The 21,894-nt window shown below is 32.8% G+C and overlaps 2 protein-coding genes across 8 annotated transcripts in view; one reads left to right on the forward strand and one right to left on the reverse strand.

The window, feature by feature from the left end:
* Window positions 1-14,916, forward strand: part of TfAP-2 (transcription factor AP-2) — a 240,846-nt gene extending 225,930 nt beyond the window's left edge. For all 7 annotated transcript variants that reach the window (XM_018517313.1, XM_018517315.1, XM_018517314.1 and 4 more), the window contains 4 exons: window positions 736-854; window positions 12,577-12,718; window positions 13,931-14,102; window positions 14,287-14,916. In XM_018517313.1, the coding sequence (XP_018372815.1) occupies window positions 736-854; window positions 12,577-12,718; window positions 13,931-14,102; window positions 14,287-14,424 (571 nt within the window). In that variant the 3' untranslated portion in view covers window positions 14,425-14,916. The remainder of the gene's footprint in view (window positions 1-735; window positions 855-12,576; window positions 12,719-13,930; window positions 14,103-14,286) is intronic.
* A 5,401-nt stretch (window positions 14,917-20,317) lies between these two features.
* LOC108767346 (KH domain-containing, RNA-binding, signal transduction-associated protein 3) overlaps window positions 20,318-21,894 on the reverse strand; it is an 8,839-nt gene continuing 7,262 nt past the window's right edge. Inside the window, exon 10 of the mRNA XM_018517178.1 lies at window positions 20,318-20,409. The gene's annotated coding sequence lies outside the window, so the exon portion shown is untranslated. The remainder of the gene's footprint in view (window positions 20,410-21,894) is intronic.

The following is a 21,894-nucleotide window of genomic DNA, read 5'->3' on the forward strand; positions in this document are numbered from 1 at the left end:
TTTGAGCTTGCTCAATCACCGATGACACACGTAGCCCGCGGATTATGCTAATCTAACCGTATTTCCCTCTCGTTGCCGCTATCCCTCTCGCACCTCGATTTCATCTTTTTAGAGATCACGGCGAAATGATTAATGGAAGAGTTCCGTTTCGAAATTCTCACGCAGCGGAACGGGTCGAGACGTGGGCGTTCGCATATATGTCCGAACAAGTATTTAGCGAACGGTAGAAAAATAATTGATCAATAAATATTATGATGAACCAATGAATCTCTTGTTCTATGGCGTACGTAAATTTTACATGAGAATAAATCAAATAAATCAAACCAAATAATTGCGCTGGTGTAATCTAGTAATTTAGTGAGGCTGTAATATCGCTATATGAGAATTTAACCTCTGACCGAGTTTAGCGATTTATATTAAATTGATGATTATATAAAATGTAGATTTAATATATGTAATCATTCTTCTTTAAGAAATAGAAAGATACAAAAGATTGTTTTAAAAATATTTGAAAAGAATATATATGTATAACATAAAATATGAAAATCAAAATATTTACATGATGACATAAATAATGCCATGAATTAAATAATGTCATAAAAATTGCATTAAATGGCATTAAATTATAATACCACAAATTTTTTATTGATCGAACGACACATATTGTGTTATTGAAATGATATTAAAAAAGTTGCATGAAGAGCTTCATATAAAAATATATATTGCATTTTGCAGGGCGAAATCCAAAAATGGCGGGCGTCTGCTTAGGGAAAAACTGGAAAAAATTGGTTTGAATCTACCAGCCGGTAGAAGGAAGGCCGCCAACGTCACGCTCTTAACTTCTTTAGTGGAAGGTGAGTGCTTTCATTTCTTTCAAAAATCTCATTTATGAACTATAGTTAAAAAATTCATGCGAAAAATAACATTAGAAACTAATAAGTCTGACATGTGTATTACAAACTTGATAGTCTCGTAATAATTAAATATTAATATATTGCTATGATTTATGACTTTGTTAAGCAAATATGATCACGGGTCTATCGCAGATACATATTGCCACATACATTATACATGATCGTTTCTATTCCTGATTTTCAAGCTTTCAACGTTACTTTACATACGAATTTTGTGTATAAATTACCGCTTTCACTGAGATCAGAATGTGCAATCAGAACGAATATTCTATCGCTTGAAATCATAGAATTAGAATCTTGTTTTTGAAAATAAACTAATATATCTAAATTTTTAGTTAATTTCAACTCGACTTTAGTTCGACGGTACATTTATTGAAAGTTTAAAGAACTTATATAGATAAAGTTATGAGAACGATGTCTAACAAGATTCTGGTTAAAGAAAAATTTCATTTAATACGAATCGTTGCACCTAAGAGAAAGCATACATTTTCAGAACAGCTTGTGTATAGTGTTTAAAATAGTGACCGATGCAAATTATTTTTTATTGTCCATATATTAAGCAAGCTAACAGACATTTGTCGGGCAAAGCAGTATTAAGGTTGCTTGAACTACACAATATCTTCATAAACTCTATTACATCTTGGAGCGGGTATGACATATGCTTGTCCCATAAAGCGCGCGATGAAATCATCTCTTCTGTGAAATAACGCGAACGTAAAATCTTTTTCCTACACGGTAATGGTGGATGTGTCCTTTTTCTTCACCGGTAATCGTTTTCTTCATTAGCAACATTGATCGTATCCGGTATAAACGACAAACATATAACCAAACGGGAAGCCTGCACGGTATTCCAGTTCCGTAATGCGATCATACTATTTACCCGGAACCTTTATATTCTGCTGTACATTAATATCTGCATAATGATAAGCCGATAATGTGTGCCTTCCAACAAGCGACACAGTGATCATGTCATCTTTGTTTAACGTTGACAAACAACAAGGATGTAATGATTCATTGTGTCATTTGTGTAGCTTGTTGGAAGGCACACGATATAAATGATATTTTTGCAAAAAGAACGTTGGAAACGTTCACATAGTATAACATTATAATTTTATCAATTATTATTTTTCTTGCTATATTTTACAGAAAAAAATTAAATGCATCCTTTATTTGTACAATAACTGCATTGTTTTTCTTCATAAATTAAAACTTTTTTGTAACAAAAGTTTGATGAAAGAACGTTATTTAATTTTTAATAACAGAGAATTAGGAGCCGCAGTAATGTGAATTTCTCTTTTCAAATAATAAAAAAATGAGATTTTATTGAACATTTATATTTTAAATGTAAAAAAATGTTTCTTAATGTTAAATTAATATTATTATCAACTTAATTAGATTATTTATTAATTTTATATTAAATTTCCCTCACGCACAATTATAATTTTGATCTAAATTAAAATATTTTGTCGTCGAATTAATAAATTTAAATTTTCTTCAGTAAATTTTTTATATTATTTTCAACTTATTAAAAAATCGTCTGCATGCATTTTTTTTGTATTTTTGTAAAACATCTCAATGAAAAACATTTAATAAAAAGAGCTATATTAACGTGTTTTCTCATGGCACGCTTGAGTAGAAATCACATTTAATTTATCTAGCTCGATTGGTTTATATAAGATGTTTATAGTATAAATTTCTCGAGAGATTCTTATTAATCGGGGTCGATGACAAGCGACCAATGCATTAACGATTAATCGCGTAATCACGCATTTTCCCAACGATTTATCGCGAGTAACACTCTTAAATATAACGTTCTTCGATTTATTGCTGTTGTAATTTGTAGAAGGTTACCTCTTCGCGTCTTTACACCTCCCTTCTTCTCCGTGACTCCGAAGAATTACATTCCTTGCGACGCCCACTTGTCTCGTAGGGCACAGTGATAAAATCATCTCTTTGGAATAGCACGCACATCAAGGCGAATTTACACGGTCTACGCTTGATGATCATCTTGAATGAGTCATTTAAGCAGCTGAATGGATTTTTGTTTAGACATACGGGACTAGTCCCTAAGCCTCGCAAGGTAGAACAACCGGCAAACAAAGTGTGCTACAAGAAAATAAGCATTAAGAATCTACCATCTGTATCTCACATTTAACGCGAGCATTTAATTCGAAAAAGATTTCATTTCTGTCTGTGTTAAATATGACTTCTTTTATATTTATTTTATTAAAGAACAAATTCTATGTTGTCTTCGTAATCACATACAGCTTTCAATTATGGTAATTAACACTAAAACTACCGATGATTAATTTATTTAATTATATTGCATACATTACATATATATATAAAAGAAAGGATAAAAGGAGAGAAACTAAATTGATCATTTTTAATTAATTATATATTGAACAAAAGTCATAGAAGATCTCGGAAAATACGCCATTATAAATTTGAGTAATTACAAAAAAAACTGACAATCATTTTATTTTTAATAGTGTTAATTCCGAAGACGAAACTAGAAGTTCCGCTTCGTTCATTCTTGCTTTTTCTGATCAATCTGATTCACTACGCTTTCATTTCTGAATAATTCTCCCGGACGCTCATCAAAGACGAACTGCACGTACCTAAACTCGGCTTTAGAGACATCGTCTTCGTCCTTCCGCATTATGACAGTAACAACGAGTGCAAGCTTTTTTGCACCGGATACAGGACATTGCGCGAGGCTAATCAGAGAGAGAAAGAGGAGGATAGAGGAGGATAGACTCCTACGGGATATCCCATCTGCGCGAGAGAGCGCTTAATAACGAGCGCGCAACAAATGCGTGCGCGCGTACAATCGCCTTCCCGCACCTCCGCCGCAGCAGCGCCCTAATGACGCGCCTGGAAGTTTGTTAGAGTGTTGGCACGGACGTTGATTATAATTTATGGTCGGCGGGGCTTCCATAAAACATCGACCGTGCTTTTCTTTCCGAGGCGCGGTGCGAGGCGACGCGACGGCCATGCTCGGCGGCGACACGCGCTGTAACGCTTTCTCGACTGGGAACCCACGGAGATTTCAGTCCGGCATTTTGCCAGAACGTAATGAACAAAATGTACAGTCTCAAATAATCAAAAATGTATTAGAATCAAAATCAGAGTTGTCATTTATTGGACGCTCTGAAACTACATTCCGTAAAATGTAAAAACATATTACAAAAAAAGAGCAGTGCACGCTTGTTATATTACAATATAATTATAACATATAAGATGCAAAAAACAAAAATGAAGAAATAAAAAATAAAAATACAATAGACATCTACTTTAGATAAAAATATACTTGGTACTTACACAATATCGTCCAAACTTTGAAGCTTGTGCAATCTGATATTTATTTTCCGGATAAAGAAAGCGCGTCTAAATCTCGAGTAAATATAAAACTCAATGCAGTGCGTCGATTAGCATTTTGCAACGTAAAAATTCAAGACAATAAATCGCCCTTTCGCTACAACTCTACCGTGCAGCTGTATTGCTGTAAATCGTTGCATTGTTGCGGTACCGTAAATTGTGCGCAAGCCGACCTGTCGATTTATCATTAATTGTCGAACAAACTGAACATTACCAGTACACGTTTTCATGATATCAAAGCGTGTATATCTCGCGGTTTGCAAATTAATAACAGCTTCGACAAGGCAAAACTAACTATTTCTCGAACTCTCCCATCTATATACGAGCATCCCCGTACTTGAAAGAAAAAGAATAAAAAAAAAATAGTAATCATTTATCGCGCTCATCGATGTGACTCGTTTAATCTCATCTTTCCTGTTCAGCTAACCGCGCCTGGGAAGCTCAAATACGCATATAATTACCATTTGCATACAGATCGCTCCTGCCATGAGATTAGGACAATCGCTGCCATTAAGCGATCAAAAATCGCGTATAATGTATCCGTAAACATATAGATTTGCGACAGCTTTGCGGCGATCCCGTTTCTTAATTGCTACTTGAGTCTTTATCGTGCTTTAATGATAGGGAAGACGTAGTAAATAGTAGTGATGAACTAACGACAATCCTCGTGGTATTCTTTTTCTGTACGTGCGGTACATAAACTCAATGCGAGTTTCACGTTTTAGGTTTATCAGACCAATGCGATCTTCTGTGAATAATACGACGATAATTCTTACAGATATCATTTAAAAACTCTAATTCATCATTTTTACCACATATAAGTAAGAAGAGAAGAAAAACTAATTATACGAATAAATTAATCCAATCGTCGATTTTATAATAAATAAATTCACATTTTTGTAATTAATAAAAAAGAAAAATAGTTGCTTTTTTGGTTACATCATACATTTTACACTGTACAATTTACATTGAAAACCTATTAAATTGGTTTGAAAAAAAAAAACAGACATGATTTTTTAAATTTAACTAACAATAAGTTACATTATCGCGATAAATAGTCACATTAATATTTCGTCGTTTTTATTCGTCGTAAGGATTAATATTTCTTTCGTGTTTAATATTCTTACTTATATCGCGCAAAGTGATAATCACTTAATATATAAAAAAAAGAATGAACTCTGACCGATATATAGTGAATCAATAAATCAGAATTAATAAATCAAGAAATATGTATATTCACCTATAGTGAAACAGGCCAGTGCAACATTACAATGGTCCGTTTTTATTTTTTAGATGAATATATTTCCTTATTTCTCGTTCTTGCTTACGTCAATTTCCTATTTGCAAATCACTGTTGTAATATAAATTCCTGTTTTAATCTGCCGATCACTGAGAAAAAGATGATTGAATATATACGTGTCTTACAATTTTTTGTGTTATTCTAGTTATATATTCATACTTAGAGTAAAGCGAGAAAACTGTCAAAGTACGTGCAAAAAATGATATATATCAAAATAAATAAATGTTTCTTCTATAATACTAACGCAACGACTGTTACACAACGATTTGTTTAATAAGAACAACAGGAGAACTTCAACCTTTGGTAAACTGACGTTTACCATGAAAGATGCTTACAGAGTACGACGAAAGTGTGAGAATTTATGCGCGACGCATGAGAAGTACGTAGGTGTGCGTACACTTATGTGCGTACGTATATCTGTCGCTTATGACTGTGTAATTCATACGTAAATTCGCGCCCAATCGTCACACAGTGACACAATGTGCTCTTATGTTCAAAAGAGATATACACGAGTCTCTAAAGGCTATAAAAAATAGAATATGTGAGACGAGACCGTTTATTACGGCTCCAGATGGAATATCTGAAAAGTAAATGGCACACTTCACATAAAAATTCAGCAATAAAACTGAAGGATAAAAATAAAACTAACGAAGTAATTTCAAACTTCTACTACGTCTATGTAAAAAACGAGGCTTTCCTAGATTAAAATACTTTTGAATTGCTTTTAAATTTATATCTCCGATATTTTATTTATTATAGATAATAAAATTAATTTAGCAAATCGTTATTAGAGGAAGGACAAATCTCATATTGTGTGTGTTTTGTTTTGTTCGTGTGATTGTCATTAAGATTATTTACACATAAAATTACCGTTAAGATACTTAAATACTTAGATTTGATTTAGCCAACTCACTTAATGCTCACTTAATTTCATATTTAATAGTTTGGTTTAATTTTGCGTTTATAAGTGTACAGTTACGTTTTACATCGCGACCTAAAAATTTTAGAACAGTTAGGGCAACGTGTAATTCGGGGTTACATCGGAATAACGTGCATGGGGATCGAGGAATGCGTATTCTAGACACGTTACACGCCAGTATACGTCAACCGCAGCCGACTTGTTGCAAAGTTTTAACCGGTATGAGAAACCGCAAGGGGTATATCGGAACACGACGATCTCGGTACGCGGAAGAGAATTCCCGAAATCTTTCTCGCAGGTTCGATTATCAGGACGTATAATGGAACGTGATTTGCGGTCGAAGGCCGAGATGGAGCGCATCATATTGGTTATCCTTGTAACAAAGTTCAGAGACGAATAAGGCTGTTCTATCACACCGGTCTTCCTTTGGAATGGCAAGCAAATTTCTACGAGTATTGCTCGGTCGATTCGAACGATCGTTCGACGAGACTTGTTATGGAAGAATATTTACAAACAAAAATAGAGAAACCTGGTTAGATCGGTATATTTCTTCTTAACATTTATTTCTAATACATATGAACAGTAGTTCTTACAATCTAACGTCTAACTTCTTATACACTTTCTAGCTTTAAATAATTTGCAATAAGAAATAATATTCTTATATAAGATGTTTAGCGTGTGAAAGGAGAAAACTGGCAAAAATTTTCGTTCAACAAAACAGTTTCATTCACGATATTTTTTCTCTTTTAGAATTATATATGGATACGCAAAATTAAGCTGATAAAAATTTAACTGAAGATCCGTTCAAAATCAGATTCGAGCATACCGTGCATGACCGTACATCAGCACGTGCTGTTGACGAGAAAGAAAAAAATATAATTACTCGCCCATATAATTAAGCGCATTTTCCTGACCAATCTTCTTGCCGCGCCATTTGGTAAATTGCACAGCTTTTGATCGGCTGTCCATACTGTCTATTGATTTGCGATCGACACGGTGAAGTCGATCGTCAAACAGCACCGGCCGTTCATCACATAATTCGCGCGAGTCACGTTACCCGCTCGTTCTCGTTTACTCGCACACGACTAATCTGGATCTCCCATCTGAGCGAGCTCCCTTAGCGGTAATCTGCGGCGTGCGGTTTGCGAGTCCCTTCGTTTTATTGAGTCATATTCTCTCGTACTCGATAAGCCGGACATTCCTTCGCGTCACGTCGTCAAATCGAGTAGGATTAACGATAATATTAAAACACTATACACTGTAATATTTTATTTCGATAATAAAACGATTTGCATTGATGGATTTATGTTATGTCGATCAGCAAAATGTTAATAACCTTTTTAACCAGTAGATTTTTGTAAAGTTTATCTTTTACTAAAGCAGTATGTTTTGATTACTCCAAGTATATTACTATTCAACTTTATTTATAGGTGCCTGATATCTCACGCTATCAGATACTTTCTTTCAAATCAAAGATTATTTTCTTAATATAGGATAAAATTTATAAAAATTGATTAAAAAATCATTAATATTTCGTTAAATTGATGGGCAGCTCTCTGAATAAATGCGTAAAAAGAATGTCTCAAAGAAATACAGTACAATTGATAAAACATGAAACGCAGCAATTCGCATTTGCATATATAATTATAAATGTATTATTTCAATAACAAAACAATTATTTTTGTTTATTATAGAAGTCGGGACTTTTGAAATTTAAATACTAGAATAAAGTAATAGCAATTAAGAGTCAATAATATAAACAAAAATTCTACTAATAATACACAGTTCAATTGATATGATTACATAATTAGCCTTATTTTTCGACTCATTTTTTAGCCGTCCTCAGCAATATATTTAATCGAATATTCGTCGATGTTCTTAAAATGTGCTTTCCGTCGAGGCGTGAGTGAGTGACTAACTCTTCAATTCAAAATAAATTATCTAAACTAGTTAAATGACCGGTTCAAACAGCAATTATAGAACGATAAAAACAAATTACGTTTGTCAATATTATATTTACGGCAATGACAAGCAAAATATTATAATAATGATCTTTTAATCTTATAAAGTTCATTCTATATTAGAATAACATATGTAGTACATTTTATTACTCAAAGTAGCTTGGTATATTATAAAGCGCTCTATAATTAAACTTTTTGTTCATAACGATGTCAATCGGATATTCATTTTTTTTTCTTTTAAGTTTACAAAAAATCACTTTCTTAATATACGAAAATTATGAAATTAATTGGAAAAACTGTCCAAATAAACGCGCTGAGAAAATCTCTCAAAGGAGGAAAATACAATGCGATAAAACGCAAGATATATATTTGCATTTGCGATCATAATCGTGAACGTTTTGCAACGCGCACATGTCGGTAAAGTAACGCCGACAGACACGCTAATTTACTTAAAGAGATTAGAAGAAGGAGAGATACGATATGGGGGGAGATATGCAAATCTGCGCGGAAGAGTTGCCCACAGCAGGCTAAAGCGTATCCGAAACGACCTGTTGCATCTCATGCAGAGGTTGAGGGGCGAGGGGGTGGAAATTTGCACCACGTTCAACGATGTCGATAAGATCGCCGATAGTTAACTTACTGTCGGTTTTGCGCGTCTAATACGAGAATTCCGCAGAAAACGCGACAGCGAAAACACACGTGGTATCCATGTAGTAGATAAATATTGCACGAAACTGTAATATTATATCCGTTCGACGTTCCACATCGTGGGATACTTGTGAAAGGTCTTTTCTTTGCCCAGTTGATAGTTTCCTTTCTAGTTTTGTTAGTTTTTTTTTATTTTATCGAATTCGAGTTGATAAAGTGATCGAGATGTAAGGAATAAGGAATTTTAAGAGAGATCTTTTCTTAAAAGAAATGTTCTTAATTATTTTAAATACAATATCTTCATGGTATCTCTCAACTCGAGCTGTATAAATTAAAAAAAAAAACAAATGTTTTTCCACCTTTGAGTTTAGGTAAGTCCGTCTGATTCAAAATGAAGATAAAGTTTCAACAAAGTCATCTTTCCAACAAAAACATGAAATATCATTATGAAATATGTAAATATTATTATAAACTATGCTCTGCTCTATTTATTCGCCAAATGCATTTATCGCTCCACAGTTAAATGATTACATATATCAAACAATTGCAGTTTAGATACAAACATAAAAATGTTATTTTTTTTTTATCATTCCGCGTTATATCCATTCTTGAATACATTGAGCGAGAGCATAATAGGATTACGTAAAATCAGTGCGAGTGGCACTATTATACATGCAACATTGTGTAACGTTAAACAACGCAAAAGCAGTCGGCAGTTTCAAACTACTTACATACTTTTCATAGCTGCGTTAGCAGTATCTCGTTTCACTTAATGCATATGCTCTACGCATCGATTCTCTCTCTCTCTCTCTCTCTCTCTCTCTCGTCGTGACCGCAGTAAAAACTTTACTACACAAAGCATTACGACAAGTCTGACATAAACACGTGGGATCAATGGCGCGGTCTATTAAAATAACGATGGTTGCGACCGCATGAACTATAATTTATGTCACATAAAATAGAACAACGATGTATATGCAAAGTGTATAGTCCAAATTTTATATATATATATATAAAACAGCAATCCAACATTCGAAATCTCAAACTATTGTTGAAAACAATTATATGGCGTAGTTATCTCTTTCATGAATTAAATGGATAATGTTTAAAACGCATTGGGAAAACGTAAATGATAATTATAAATATAAGGAGATGTAGTGCACGTGTAGAAAATGAACACTGCGGCTTTAGCATATAATTTATTTATGTCATCATTTTTATGATGATAAAATAAGAATTATAGGACATATATTTTTATACCAGCAGACATATGCGGTAAGAGTAGATTTATTTACAGTCGTAAATAACTTATTTATAATTTGAGACTTATTTACAGTCGTAAAGCTATAACGAGGTAAGCATTATGTCTGTCAAAGAACTATCATTCTCTAGAGAAGTTTTGTTACTCTCAAGAATTTACTGTTATACGACATGTACGTATACTGTTCAGTGTGTATTACGTATACTTCATTTTGACCCAGTAAATATATACGTAATCGTAAAGATTGCCAGATACAATAAATATATAAGTGATCATAAAAATCTCCAGATAAATTAAATTTACCTAATTAATTTTACATCGTTTACAAATGGGTTTCCATAACCCTGCCCTGCTCGCAAAACGACTGATAGTAACAATCTGTACGGCTGAAGGCAATAAGAATCGTGTACTTTCACATATACCGATACGATGATTAAATTTTATGAGGTCCATGGTATTTTCAACCATGTCGCGCAACCCAAGTGTAATCATTAAAACAAAAAAAAAAGAGAATATGTATTCCGAATATGATTTCTGCGGCGATCTAGGTGGTTGCCCAGGGCTACGCGCGTGCAAGATCCTTGCACGAGCAACAATCTTGCGAGCGGCCATTACGTCGAAATTAGAAGGCTGTCAGTCATGTACGACGGTCTCGCTAAAATCTCGTTATTTCCCGCGTCCGAAATTGGACCGGTACTTAGAACATCATTAAACGTCTAATATGTGAGAATTTCCGCAAATATGCAGAGCCGTTGCTAATACGATCGTTTACATGCTCGTGGTGTCTCGTGCAAAGAATTTGCGCGTGTAAGGATTCTCGCGTGCGGAATCCTCATTTCTTTCCGAAACCCAAATTAAGCGACAACTTGGAATCTCGCGCGTTCCCTATGTTAATTAAAGGTGCAGCATAATTTATTAATTTTGATCGACTTTAGATTGTTTTCATATAAATTGAATTTCGAGCAGCGTAAATATAAATTTGGTTAAAAAAATACTAACTCGTTATTTCTTACTTAAAAAAGATAATTTCTATTTTATCTTAGAATCTTGAGAGATGGCAAAAAGATTTAATTGCTATGACTATTGCAACAGGATTTCGCCTGTTTTTCCAAATAAGCTTAATAAACTTAATAATCCCCACGTATAAGAAATATATCTGTTTTCTGTGTTATGGAGAGGAAAGAAAGAAAGAGTGAGTAGGATTGCGAAATTGGACAATTCGTTAGCTCGCAAGTGGCTTTGTCCGTTTGTAGATCAGCGTTTCCGATCTCGTGGGTGATACACGCGGCGTACAGCTGCGGGTGGCTTTGCTTGGTTTATCGATAATAGCGCTCAGCGGGTCTACTTCCAGCTTGCATGAAAGACCCTACTTGCACGCACATACACATATATGTAGCTACCTAATTACCTTCCATCACACTAAGAGAGAAGTTGCGAGGAATGCGCTGCAGAAGGGTAGAAAGTGGGAGGCTCAAAAAAGGGAAGGATGGCGCGTTGAAGAGAATGTACGTTTCATTAACTGTAATTAGCTAATTTCGTTCTGACTGTACATCCAAAGATTTGTTCCAACGAATCTGCTTATAATTTCTTATAATTAATAAATTTTTTAATAGATCCCGTGTTTTTTTTAGCCTTTATATATTTTATCTTTTACAAAAAATAATCTGATTGTACAGAGAGCTCATCGAATATTCGACTAAGGAATCATCGCTGTATCGTATTTGGAGTCGATCTTTTAATACCGAATATTTTTTTGAAAGATTATACTGCAAATTTAAAGTTCCAATTTTGAAAAAATTTAGTAACTCATTATATTAAGTGCTTTAGGACATCAATCATAGTCAAGTTGGAAAGAGATTCATATTACGTTTCTATTAAGACTAACAAATTTCTACAAAATAAGTGTTAAAAAATAGTTGTTGTTCATCAAAATATATTTTATAGATATATATTACCGATAGTTATAAGAGTTGTAAATCTAAGGATGTTTTATCAAATGGGATTCTATGAATTTCTCTATTTGTGAATTTTTCAAGATAAGTTCGAGTTGAACAATTCGGAATTCGATGGACAGCGTTTCACAATCAAATAAAATTCCGCGATTGTTTCATCGACTATTATACTCACGCGTAATGAGTTTACATAATAGCATCATACATGTACAATATACGTGTATATTTTATTCTTTTCAGGAGAAGCCATTCACCTTGCCAGGGACTTCGGCTACGTTTGCGAAACCGAATTCCCAGCGAAGCAAGTCGCCGAATACCTCAGTCGGCAGCATTGCGAACCACAAGACTCCTACAGGAGAAAAGAACTTCTTCATGCCACCAAGTAAGCACAAGCACTAGAGTTCTACGAGTGAAGAGCTTCACACATGAAATGCATAACAGAGCATAAGCATAACATAAGGCCGCTAAACCAATGAGCATCTAGCATAATGTCACCATATTGATTTACATAAAATGCTCATTGGTTTAGCGGCCTTATGTTATGCTTATGCTCTGTTATGCATTTCATGTGTGAAGCCTTTAAGACTTTCGACAACATCCGGCATTTTTACACTAATATATGTACACTATAATGCGCTTTTTAAAACGTTCAAATGTTTAAGACGTTTAATTTAGTATTTACGCAGTTTACTGATAAAAAAATTGTGAATTTAATTCACGGTTTATCTATACATTGCCCGCCAAAAGTCCCGGGTTACCTGAATAATTTCTGAATGGTTCGAGATATAGGATTGAAATTTACAGGGATTCAATGGGATCATAAAATCTATCATTGAACCTCAAAAACACCCTCCTTAACATTCCCGGGGAGGGGGAAGACGGGGGTCTGAAAATCTTAAATGACGTGTGGGATCGAGTGAAGGCTCGTTTGAAAAGGCTTTTCGAGACGAGAACAACGCGGACTGACCGAGGTCTTTACGATTTTTTTCGCAGAGTTATGATCATTTGAATATTATTATTTAGAAGAAAGGGTTACATCTCTTGTGTGTGTGCGCGCGCGCGCGCGCTCATTTTGACTCATCTTTAATTCAATCGATTTTTCAGAAATAGTTGATTTTGAAATTATAATAGATTACGGTCAGGATAAGTGGCATTGAATAATTCGTGGAATTTCATGTGTACACATACATTGTATGTCAGCTTGTGAATTTGGATATGGCGCTAATAAGATCCTATCGAGAAATTGCCGAATTATGCCATTTATCCTGACCATGATCTAATTTCAAAGTCGACTGTTTCTGAAAAACCGATTCAATTAAAGATGAGCCAAGATGAGTGCGCACGCACACACGCACACAAGAGATGTAACTCTTCCACATAGATTTTATGATCCCGTTGTATCCCTGTAAATTTCAATCCTGTATCTTGAACCATTCCGAAATTATTTAGGTGGCCCGGGACTTTTGGCGGACACTGTATAATATTAATATTGCTATAATAATTAAACGTTAATAATATTAGATTTGACAAAAAGTTTTTCCTTACACTGTCATGGCAAGAAGTCACGTAATTAACTTTTTTTCGTTGTTTCCAGACAAATCACCAAAGAGCTGATGGATCTTCTGAACCAGGACAGATCGCCGCTCTGCAATACGCGGCCACAACACATCCTCGATCCCAGTATACAGAGACATCTCACCCATTTTTCTCTCATATCACACGGATTCGGAAGTCCTGCGATCGTGGCCGCTTTAACGGCTATACAGGTAATGAGACGATGAAAAGTTATTTCCTTATGTACCATCGTTTTCTCTTATCTTCTCGCGATAGCGAATCTACATGACAAGAAACTAAAGTTTCTTCTTTAAAGATTCTCGTTTAAAACTACAGCTAAAGATTTCTCATCCAACAATACGACTCTACTGAAATCTTTTATGTTTCCCGTTGCAGAAGTTCCTAAGCGAGTCTTTGAATCATCTAGAGAAGATGTATCCCGGGAACGGTAGCGGTGTGACGAGCAGTCAACAGTCGAATCTCGACTCCAACAAAAGCAAGGACGGCGCGCTGATGAACGACATGAAGAAGTGACGCACAGAAGACCCGCCTACCTCGAACGTGGTCACGTCTATTAGGCATTCCTGGCCGTACAATTGAGTTTCCGTGCGTCCATCGCTCTTGCGGAAAGCTCGCAATGTACCACGCGTACACACGCATTCGCGTCGCACACGCTGATGGCACTCGCGTGTGACGTGCCGCGTGCCCACCGTACGCCGAGGTTGGCTGGTCGTAAGCTTCCGTAGGCAATTCGACACGCAGACTGCGTGATACGTGCGAAAATGTGCAATCAGGGATAGTCGATGAATTATAGGAAACAGAGGAGAGAAAAATTCTTATTTCGTAATAGAGCCCCGGGAAGCCGAATACCGAGGAGCTCGACTCTTTGTCGCTGGTCGCCTTTCGTATAGATTCTATTCGTTTTATACGTTGTCTTGAAAATGTCTAAGAATGTCTAAGAGATCTCTCTGCCTACAAAAATCTTTAGGACCTTTCCTCGACTTTCAACTATGCAACTAAATTATTATTGACACGATCTTGCAAAAAGATTGAAAAAGATCATTTTTGTAAATAGTAAACATATTCGAGATGTCCCATTTTAACTTTCGCATCGAAATATCTTGAGAAGTGTAAAAGAAAAATGTTTCAGACAAAAGATAATTATTTTACGAGATACTCTTTATATTAAAATATGTCAAAATAGAATAAAATATTTCATAAACTATTGAGTTTTTATTAGTGTTATCTTAATATTTTTATATGCAGAATAAAAGAGAAATTAGATTAGATAAAAAAATCGTATCATCTATTTAAAAAAGTGATGATGATCTTTCTGTAACCTTGAAAAATTTGTTCGAAAATTGATTTATCATTATTTGGCTTCCTTTAGATCATACAACTTTTATCTAAAATATTTTTCGGTATCTTTTATATCTTTTAAAGATATTTCGATGCGAAAGTTAAAATGGAACACCTTGTTTTAAACATGCATCATAAAATAAAAAGAATCAAATTTACATTTTATAAATATCCAATAAATATTTTTGAACATTCTCAAGAAAATAATATACACATTCCTTAAAGTGCATTTAATATATTTTATAATTGATTCTCGATTTTTTTTTTTTAGGAATGTTATGTATTGAAATTTTAATATATTAATAACTTATAAGAAATCTTTTTATATAATAAAATTACAAAAAATCGCATTAATAAGCAAAAAACGTGAATATAAGCGGAAAATACTTGAGAATATCTCGAATATTTGTGCTATAATATATGGAAATATATTAAGGCTGGATGTTTGTAGGCATATTTTTATATTTAGATTTTCTTTAAAAAAAGTTTATTTAGTTTAGGTACAGTGTACCTAGCCATAATCATACGTGAGAAAAGCATTAAAAATACAAATAGTCTTTATAAACAAGACCTTCCGAGATTTCAAAACGATCAAAGGTATGCAGTTACGATTTTTGCAAAGATTTATATAATCCGTCCTCTATTTTACCGATGATTCACCGCAAACATGATAGATCAAGCTTCTTAAATAATCGCGGTTTGATAATGCGTAGGGTAAATCACATCCAAGTTACTGTTTCATGCACTTTTAAACATACGACAGAGATGAAGTTTTGTGTACTAAGAAAAATTAAAAATTTGTTACATAAACAGATAAACGATAAAATTATCATTTCCTACTTTGGTCCTTCATCTTTTTTATTGCATGAATTTAATTTGATTAAATATTAAAGAAAAATATTAGAATATTAGAATTAAATACTAAAATAATATGAAAATAGAAAATTCTTTGTTTTCATTATTTGATTAGTAAATTCAAAAACTATACCCAATACACAGAAACAGTAACATGACAAGTGACGGATGTGATAAAAATGGGCAACCGATATAAAAATATAAGATCATATTTGATTCTCTCGGTTAGTCTTTGTTTTTATTGAACATTTTACGCAAAAAAAAATTGTGATTTGTAAAAAGATCGGCTGAAGATAACTTCGTAAAATATTTATGATAGTCGGAAAATTCGAGAAACTTAGTGCAATCATTAATATTAATTCAACAAATTATTAGTATTACAACCATTTCCTGCAACTTGTAATCCAATCATCTACAATTTATAATTATTAGTAAGCAATCCGCATGGAAAATAAAATCTGCAGACCGTTTTAAATTACAAAGAAAAACGCTCATTAATTAGGGAATATGAAAGAACGAAAATCGAGATTTATTTTTTCGATTTTTTAATGTACATTTTCGATTAGTTTACGATTTATGAAATAATTATATATAAATTATAATTTACTTTCTTATATTAGAAAAGCCGTGCTTCCAACAATGAGACTTACCTGGACCAGCAATTCTTTGTGTGTAATCAGAAGCAGTCGTGTATCAAAGTGCAACTTAGTCCTCGGTAACCGATGTATCAGTTTATTCACCTCTACTGATATTACTCATAATGGAATGCCGTGCGATTAGCCACAAACAAGGATATTTTGCCTTTCATAGGTGCACACTCACGTGATAGTCAGGAACGACGTTAAGTCCAGAGAATTGCCAAGATTGAAGTCCTTCTGACGAGATTATCCTTGTGTCTAAACGTTTCATCAGAAAGTAGTGTTATTAAATCAGTATATCATTTATAAATTTCTCTTTACAATATTTTTATGCTATTTTTTAACCTCAGGAATTCATTATTTATCGATAAGAAAAAAATTTATTATTATTAAAAATAAGAACATTCGATTATTATCAGTGATTCTCCTCCGAAGAGACTGCACTCAAGGTTATTCTTCAGGGCCGTTATCGTGCCAATGCGAAACTTGCCATTTGAAAAATGTGCCAATTATCAATATCGAGCTATTAACATAAGCGACTGGCGACTAAGGAAACCATACGCAGAGGAAACGCGGTAACAGCGCACGAAAACAAGCGCTTCCTCGAGCATACGGATGACGAAACGGAAGTCTCCTCAGGAGCGACGCAAATATGCTCGTCGGCCGCATCTCGGACTCGCCAGTCACGAGAAATTGTATGAAGTACAATACCAGGTGAACCTGAGACATATCTAACTTAAGAAAGGAGGAGGGAGAAGCGACCTTGACACCGGGGCGCTTCGTATCGTAGCGGATTATGTACAGAATATTTGAATCTTTCTTGTGATATAATCGTACACATTACTAAGGTGTAAACCGATAAAAAAATACACTATACATTCCATGTTTTTTCATAGAAGTGAAGTATTAGCGAGGTGATCGTACAGCGTGACCGGCTCGTTGCCGTAGGATTGAACCATGCTACGAAGACTCGCGTCTTCTCATGGTGTTAGAGGCGGCTCTTGGACTGGCAAAGCTTTTAGATAAAAAAAAAACTCATACTGCTGTGTTGCCAAGATCCATTGTGACATTCTTTATACCAAGAACGAGACTCTCGAAAGAATCTCACTCCTTTACATGCGCATTCTTACCATTTACACGAGATCGTGGATACCTTACGCAGATTTCTCGTATAAGCGAATTTTCCTCGAGCATTCATATGGACTTCTCATATGTAACTTCTTGTATAGCTTACAGTGGAGTCGCCTCTGCACTATAAAGCGTAAGACAATTTTGTAAATGTTAAAACGCATTCCAATATTTAAATCTGGCGCTCCGATATATTCCGTACTTCCTACATAATTTCACGTTTATACGCCATATTTTGCAAATAACGCAATTCTTCATTAATAATATAGCACGTTATTAATTCAGAAGACATCTGTTGTGAGTGATCAGCAGCATGACCTTTATCACGCCTTTTTACCTTAACAATTTGATCACACGGCAGGAAGAAATTTTGTGTTAGCGAGTATAAATTAAAGATCGCTCTGCTGATCATCGTCTGATGTACCGAAACATCAATGCACGTTAGAAACAATTTGGTATTGTGACATTGTTCTAAATAAAATGAGGCATACGATAAGTAACGAGAGAGAGAGATGTAATTATTATGCAAAGAGTGCGGCGAAAATCAGCAGCATGCGTTTCAACAGGTACAAGATGCGTGGACGCTTCAACGCGACCCTCGGTTGCAGTTTAAGCGAACGATATAACGAACAAAGCATCTTTTACGGCTTCCGGTTCATATGCAGAGGGATTAGTTAGGAAAAAGTTAGGGAAAAGAAAAACTTGGCACCTTATTTTCACTCACAACTACTTAGATGCGACTTGTTAGAAGCTAAGGAATCCCGTAAATTAATACTTATTTATAACCCTTAGGACGGCTGTAGAAATACGTTTTTCTACCAGAATTTCTGTGCCAACTGCAAAGAACGTTGTAGATGATTTTTGTTTCAAGTTGAAGCATCATTCTAATCTTGTAAGATACTCAGATATATCTTTATTAAATATATTTGAATTTCGTAGTATATTATATTCTGATATTGATTATACAGTTCATTTTTGTATATTGGTGTGTGATAAATAAATAAGAATATTGTTTCTAAGCAATCCCTCGTGATAAAATAACTACCTGTTATATAAGACGTTTATCTGTTATTATGATGGCACAAGAATTACTATCAGTTTTATAATTTTTGGCTGCTATAGAATTACCATAAATTCTTTATTCCTTTTGTTGAGAAAGAGCAATTTAACATACAATGTAAATTACATATTGTTACTATTAATATTCTTAACACTGCTTGCATTTACTTATTGAGTTGATAGTATTCCAAAACTGCGTAGATATTAATGTACGCATATTAATCTTCTTTAAAGCCGAGAATTTTTATTTTTCAAAAATTTTGCAAAATTCTCTGAATTTTCCCCGACTATTTTTGATTTCCCTGATATTTTTCCCTGATTTTCAGTTTTGTGGAACCTCTATGATATGACGTATCTTCCAAAATTATTTGTTTGACAAGATGACGTCTATAAAACCTGACACATGATAGCAGTTTTCAAAAAAACAACCTTCGATTTCTACTACAGCAGATATCTGAAGCGCCAATAATAAATCCTACATGGATGTAACCTATCATTCTATCGATGAGAATTTAAATTGAAATAGCTCGCAATGTCGACTATCCAAACTTAAAAGAATTATGGCTGTAATGTAAATATATCCAATAAATATCCCATTATAAAAAAATGTATATATATGAAATTTATATAATACACTTTTACTGAGCTCCGCGCCTGAACGAATTGAATGTACATTTGGTGAAAGAAAATATACAAAAAGTAAAATATACTTCAATATAGGTACCTGTACATAAGAAATTGTATCTAGATAAATTGTATCAGAAAAAAAAGTACTAACCTACGTAAACTTGTACTTGTACGGTAATACTGCACAACAATGGTCATAGCTATCAAATATATAAGAATCATTAAATAATATTTACTTTTTAATATTTCTGTTGTATTTAAAGAATTAATCATTTATTATAAAAGACTAAATTATAATTTTTTAATTTAATGAAAGTTATTACTCATTAATTACTGATTTCTTCGTCTCACATTAATCGTATGACAAATAAATAAATAGTATATTACAATGATAATATAATGACACAGAAGGAAAATACAATATATATAAAATAATAGTCGCCATTTTAATTATACTTATGTTTTTTTTATCATAAAAAGACCATATCTTTATTAGCTAATATTTCTATAAATACATATACATTTATAAAAATAATTCGGATATGTATACGTACTTCTCTTAATATTCCATTTTCGTACAATGCGAATCATGCTATTTTTTTTCTAATAAATTGATATTATCTATTTTCAATTAATTTCAAAAAACTATGTATCGCTTATTTATATACAAGCAAAATAAAAGAAAAGAAATATTAAAGTCAGACTTTTATATCTGACTTTTATATTTATAGCAAGGAATAAAATATAAATATATACTCACGCGTTATACTTAAGTGTACTCGTGGCACTTCAGAGTCCATCATGAGTAAAGTTATTCCCACACGATGATCAAAGATCTTCATCTTTTACCCACCTACGTGAAATACATGAATAATAATATTAGAATAAAATAGAAATTAAATTAAAAATAATTTTTAATGACATTTCTATAAAATAGTGTTTTAAAACTCCCTTTTGTCAAATATTTATTAACTTTATTTCGCGTACTATACATATACATTCGTAAAAAATTTAGTTATTTGGTAAAAAATATCTTTCGTATTTTATTAATTTAATTTATACATTTAATCGAAATTAATTTCGCATCTTTTATAAATTTTTTTCAACTGATACGTTGTTGTATTAAAAGCATTTAAAGTGAATATTTATAAAAATATCTTGATAATTATTTATAAAGAAATATAATTTTAAGAATTTACAATATTCATTGGGAGTAAAATTATACACACGCACAAATATTTTTATTAAGAATTATTAGACTCTTAGATTCATCATTGGTTGGGAAATTTATTTTGGTATCTCTCAAAACAAATGTTTGATATTATTATTTCATATTTATTTCAATTTTTGAAGATTACATATTACATATTATTTTAATGATAGAGGTTTATGAATTACAGTCTATATACTTTTAAATATTCATATATTGGAAATTAATGGATTTATATATAACATATAGTTTAGCACAATCTTGCATTGTTCTACATATTAGATGATACAGATTAATATTTTTTTGTAAGTCTACATATTATGCATTTTATAAATTTAATGAATAGAGGCTGTGCAAGAGTAACGTCACATAATAAAAATTAATTTATCTGTATATCAGTTTATGATTTTAACATTAAATTTTTAACATTAAATTTGCATTGTATATAATTTCAAATCGTTAAATTTGTTCTATTTACAATGCAATATTTTGATATTTAAAATAGCTTAGTACATTCAAACATCAATCTTGTTCGAACAATTAGAATATTAAAATGTTTATACACATAATTTGATGGGAAGTCATGTCAAGATTAAACGTTAGATTTTAATGTCTCGTTTAACTTATTTTCGAATTATGAAAGACATTAAGTACAAAAAAAAATAATTAGATTTATCGTTAAGCCTCTAATTCAGACTAACTTATATATATAATATTAGATACGATTATAAAATTCAAAATTCATCTTTCACTTTATGCAGTATTAATCACTTAATCAAAGTTTTTACTTTGAATATTTTATTTTAAATTATCCCATAGATCTTCTTGGTCCTTTACTTCGTGTCAATAATTAAATCCATCTGCAGTTGAAAATTTTAGGAAAAGGACTGAAGGAACGAAATTAATGTTTTGTAAAAAATTAGATACATTGAATTAAATTATACTGTGAAGTAATGAAGATAGAATTTTCAAATTATTTATATCACGTTCTTAATTAAAATATTGAATTTTGGCTGATGTGTAAATTCCATATTGCCAATATCGCGATATAAATAATTTGAAAATTCTATCTTCATTACTTTACAGTATAATAAATATAATGTAATATATATATATATATATATATAT

The sequence above is a fragment of the Trachymyrmex cornetzi genome, unplaced genomic scaffold, assembly GCF_001594075.2.
Source record: "Trachymyrmex cornetzi isolate Tcor2-1 unplaced genomic scaffold, Tcor1.1 scaffold67, whole genome shotgun sequence".
Lineage (NCBI taxonomy): Eukaryota > Metazoa > Arthropoda > Insecta > Hymenoptera > Formicidae > Trachymyrmex > Trachymyrmex cornetzi.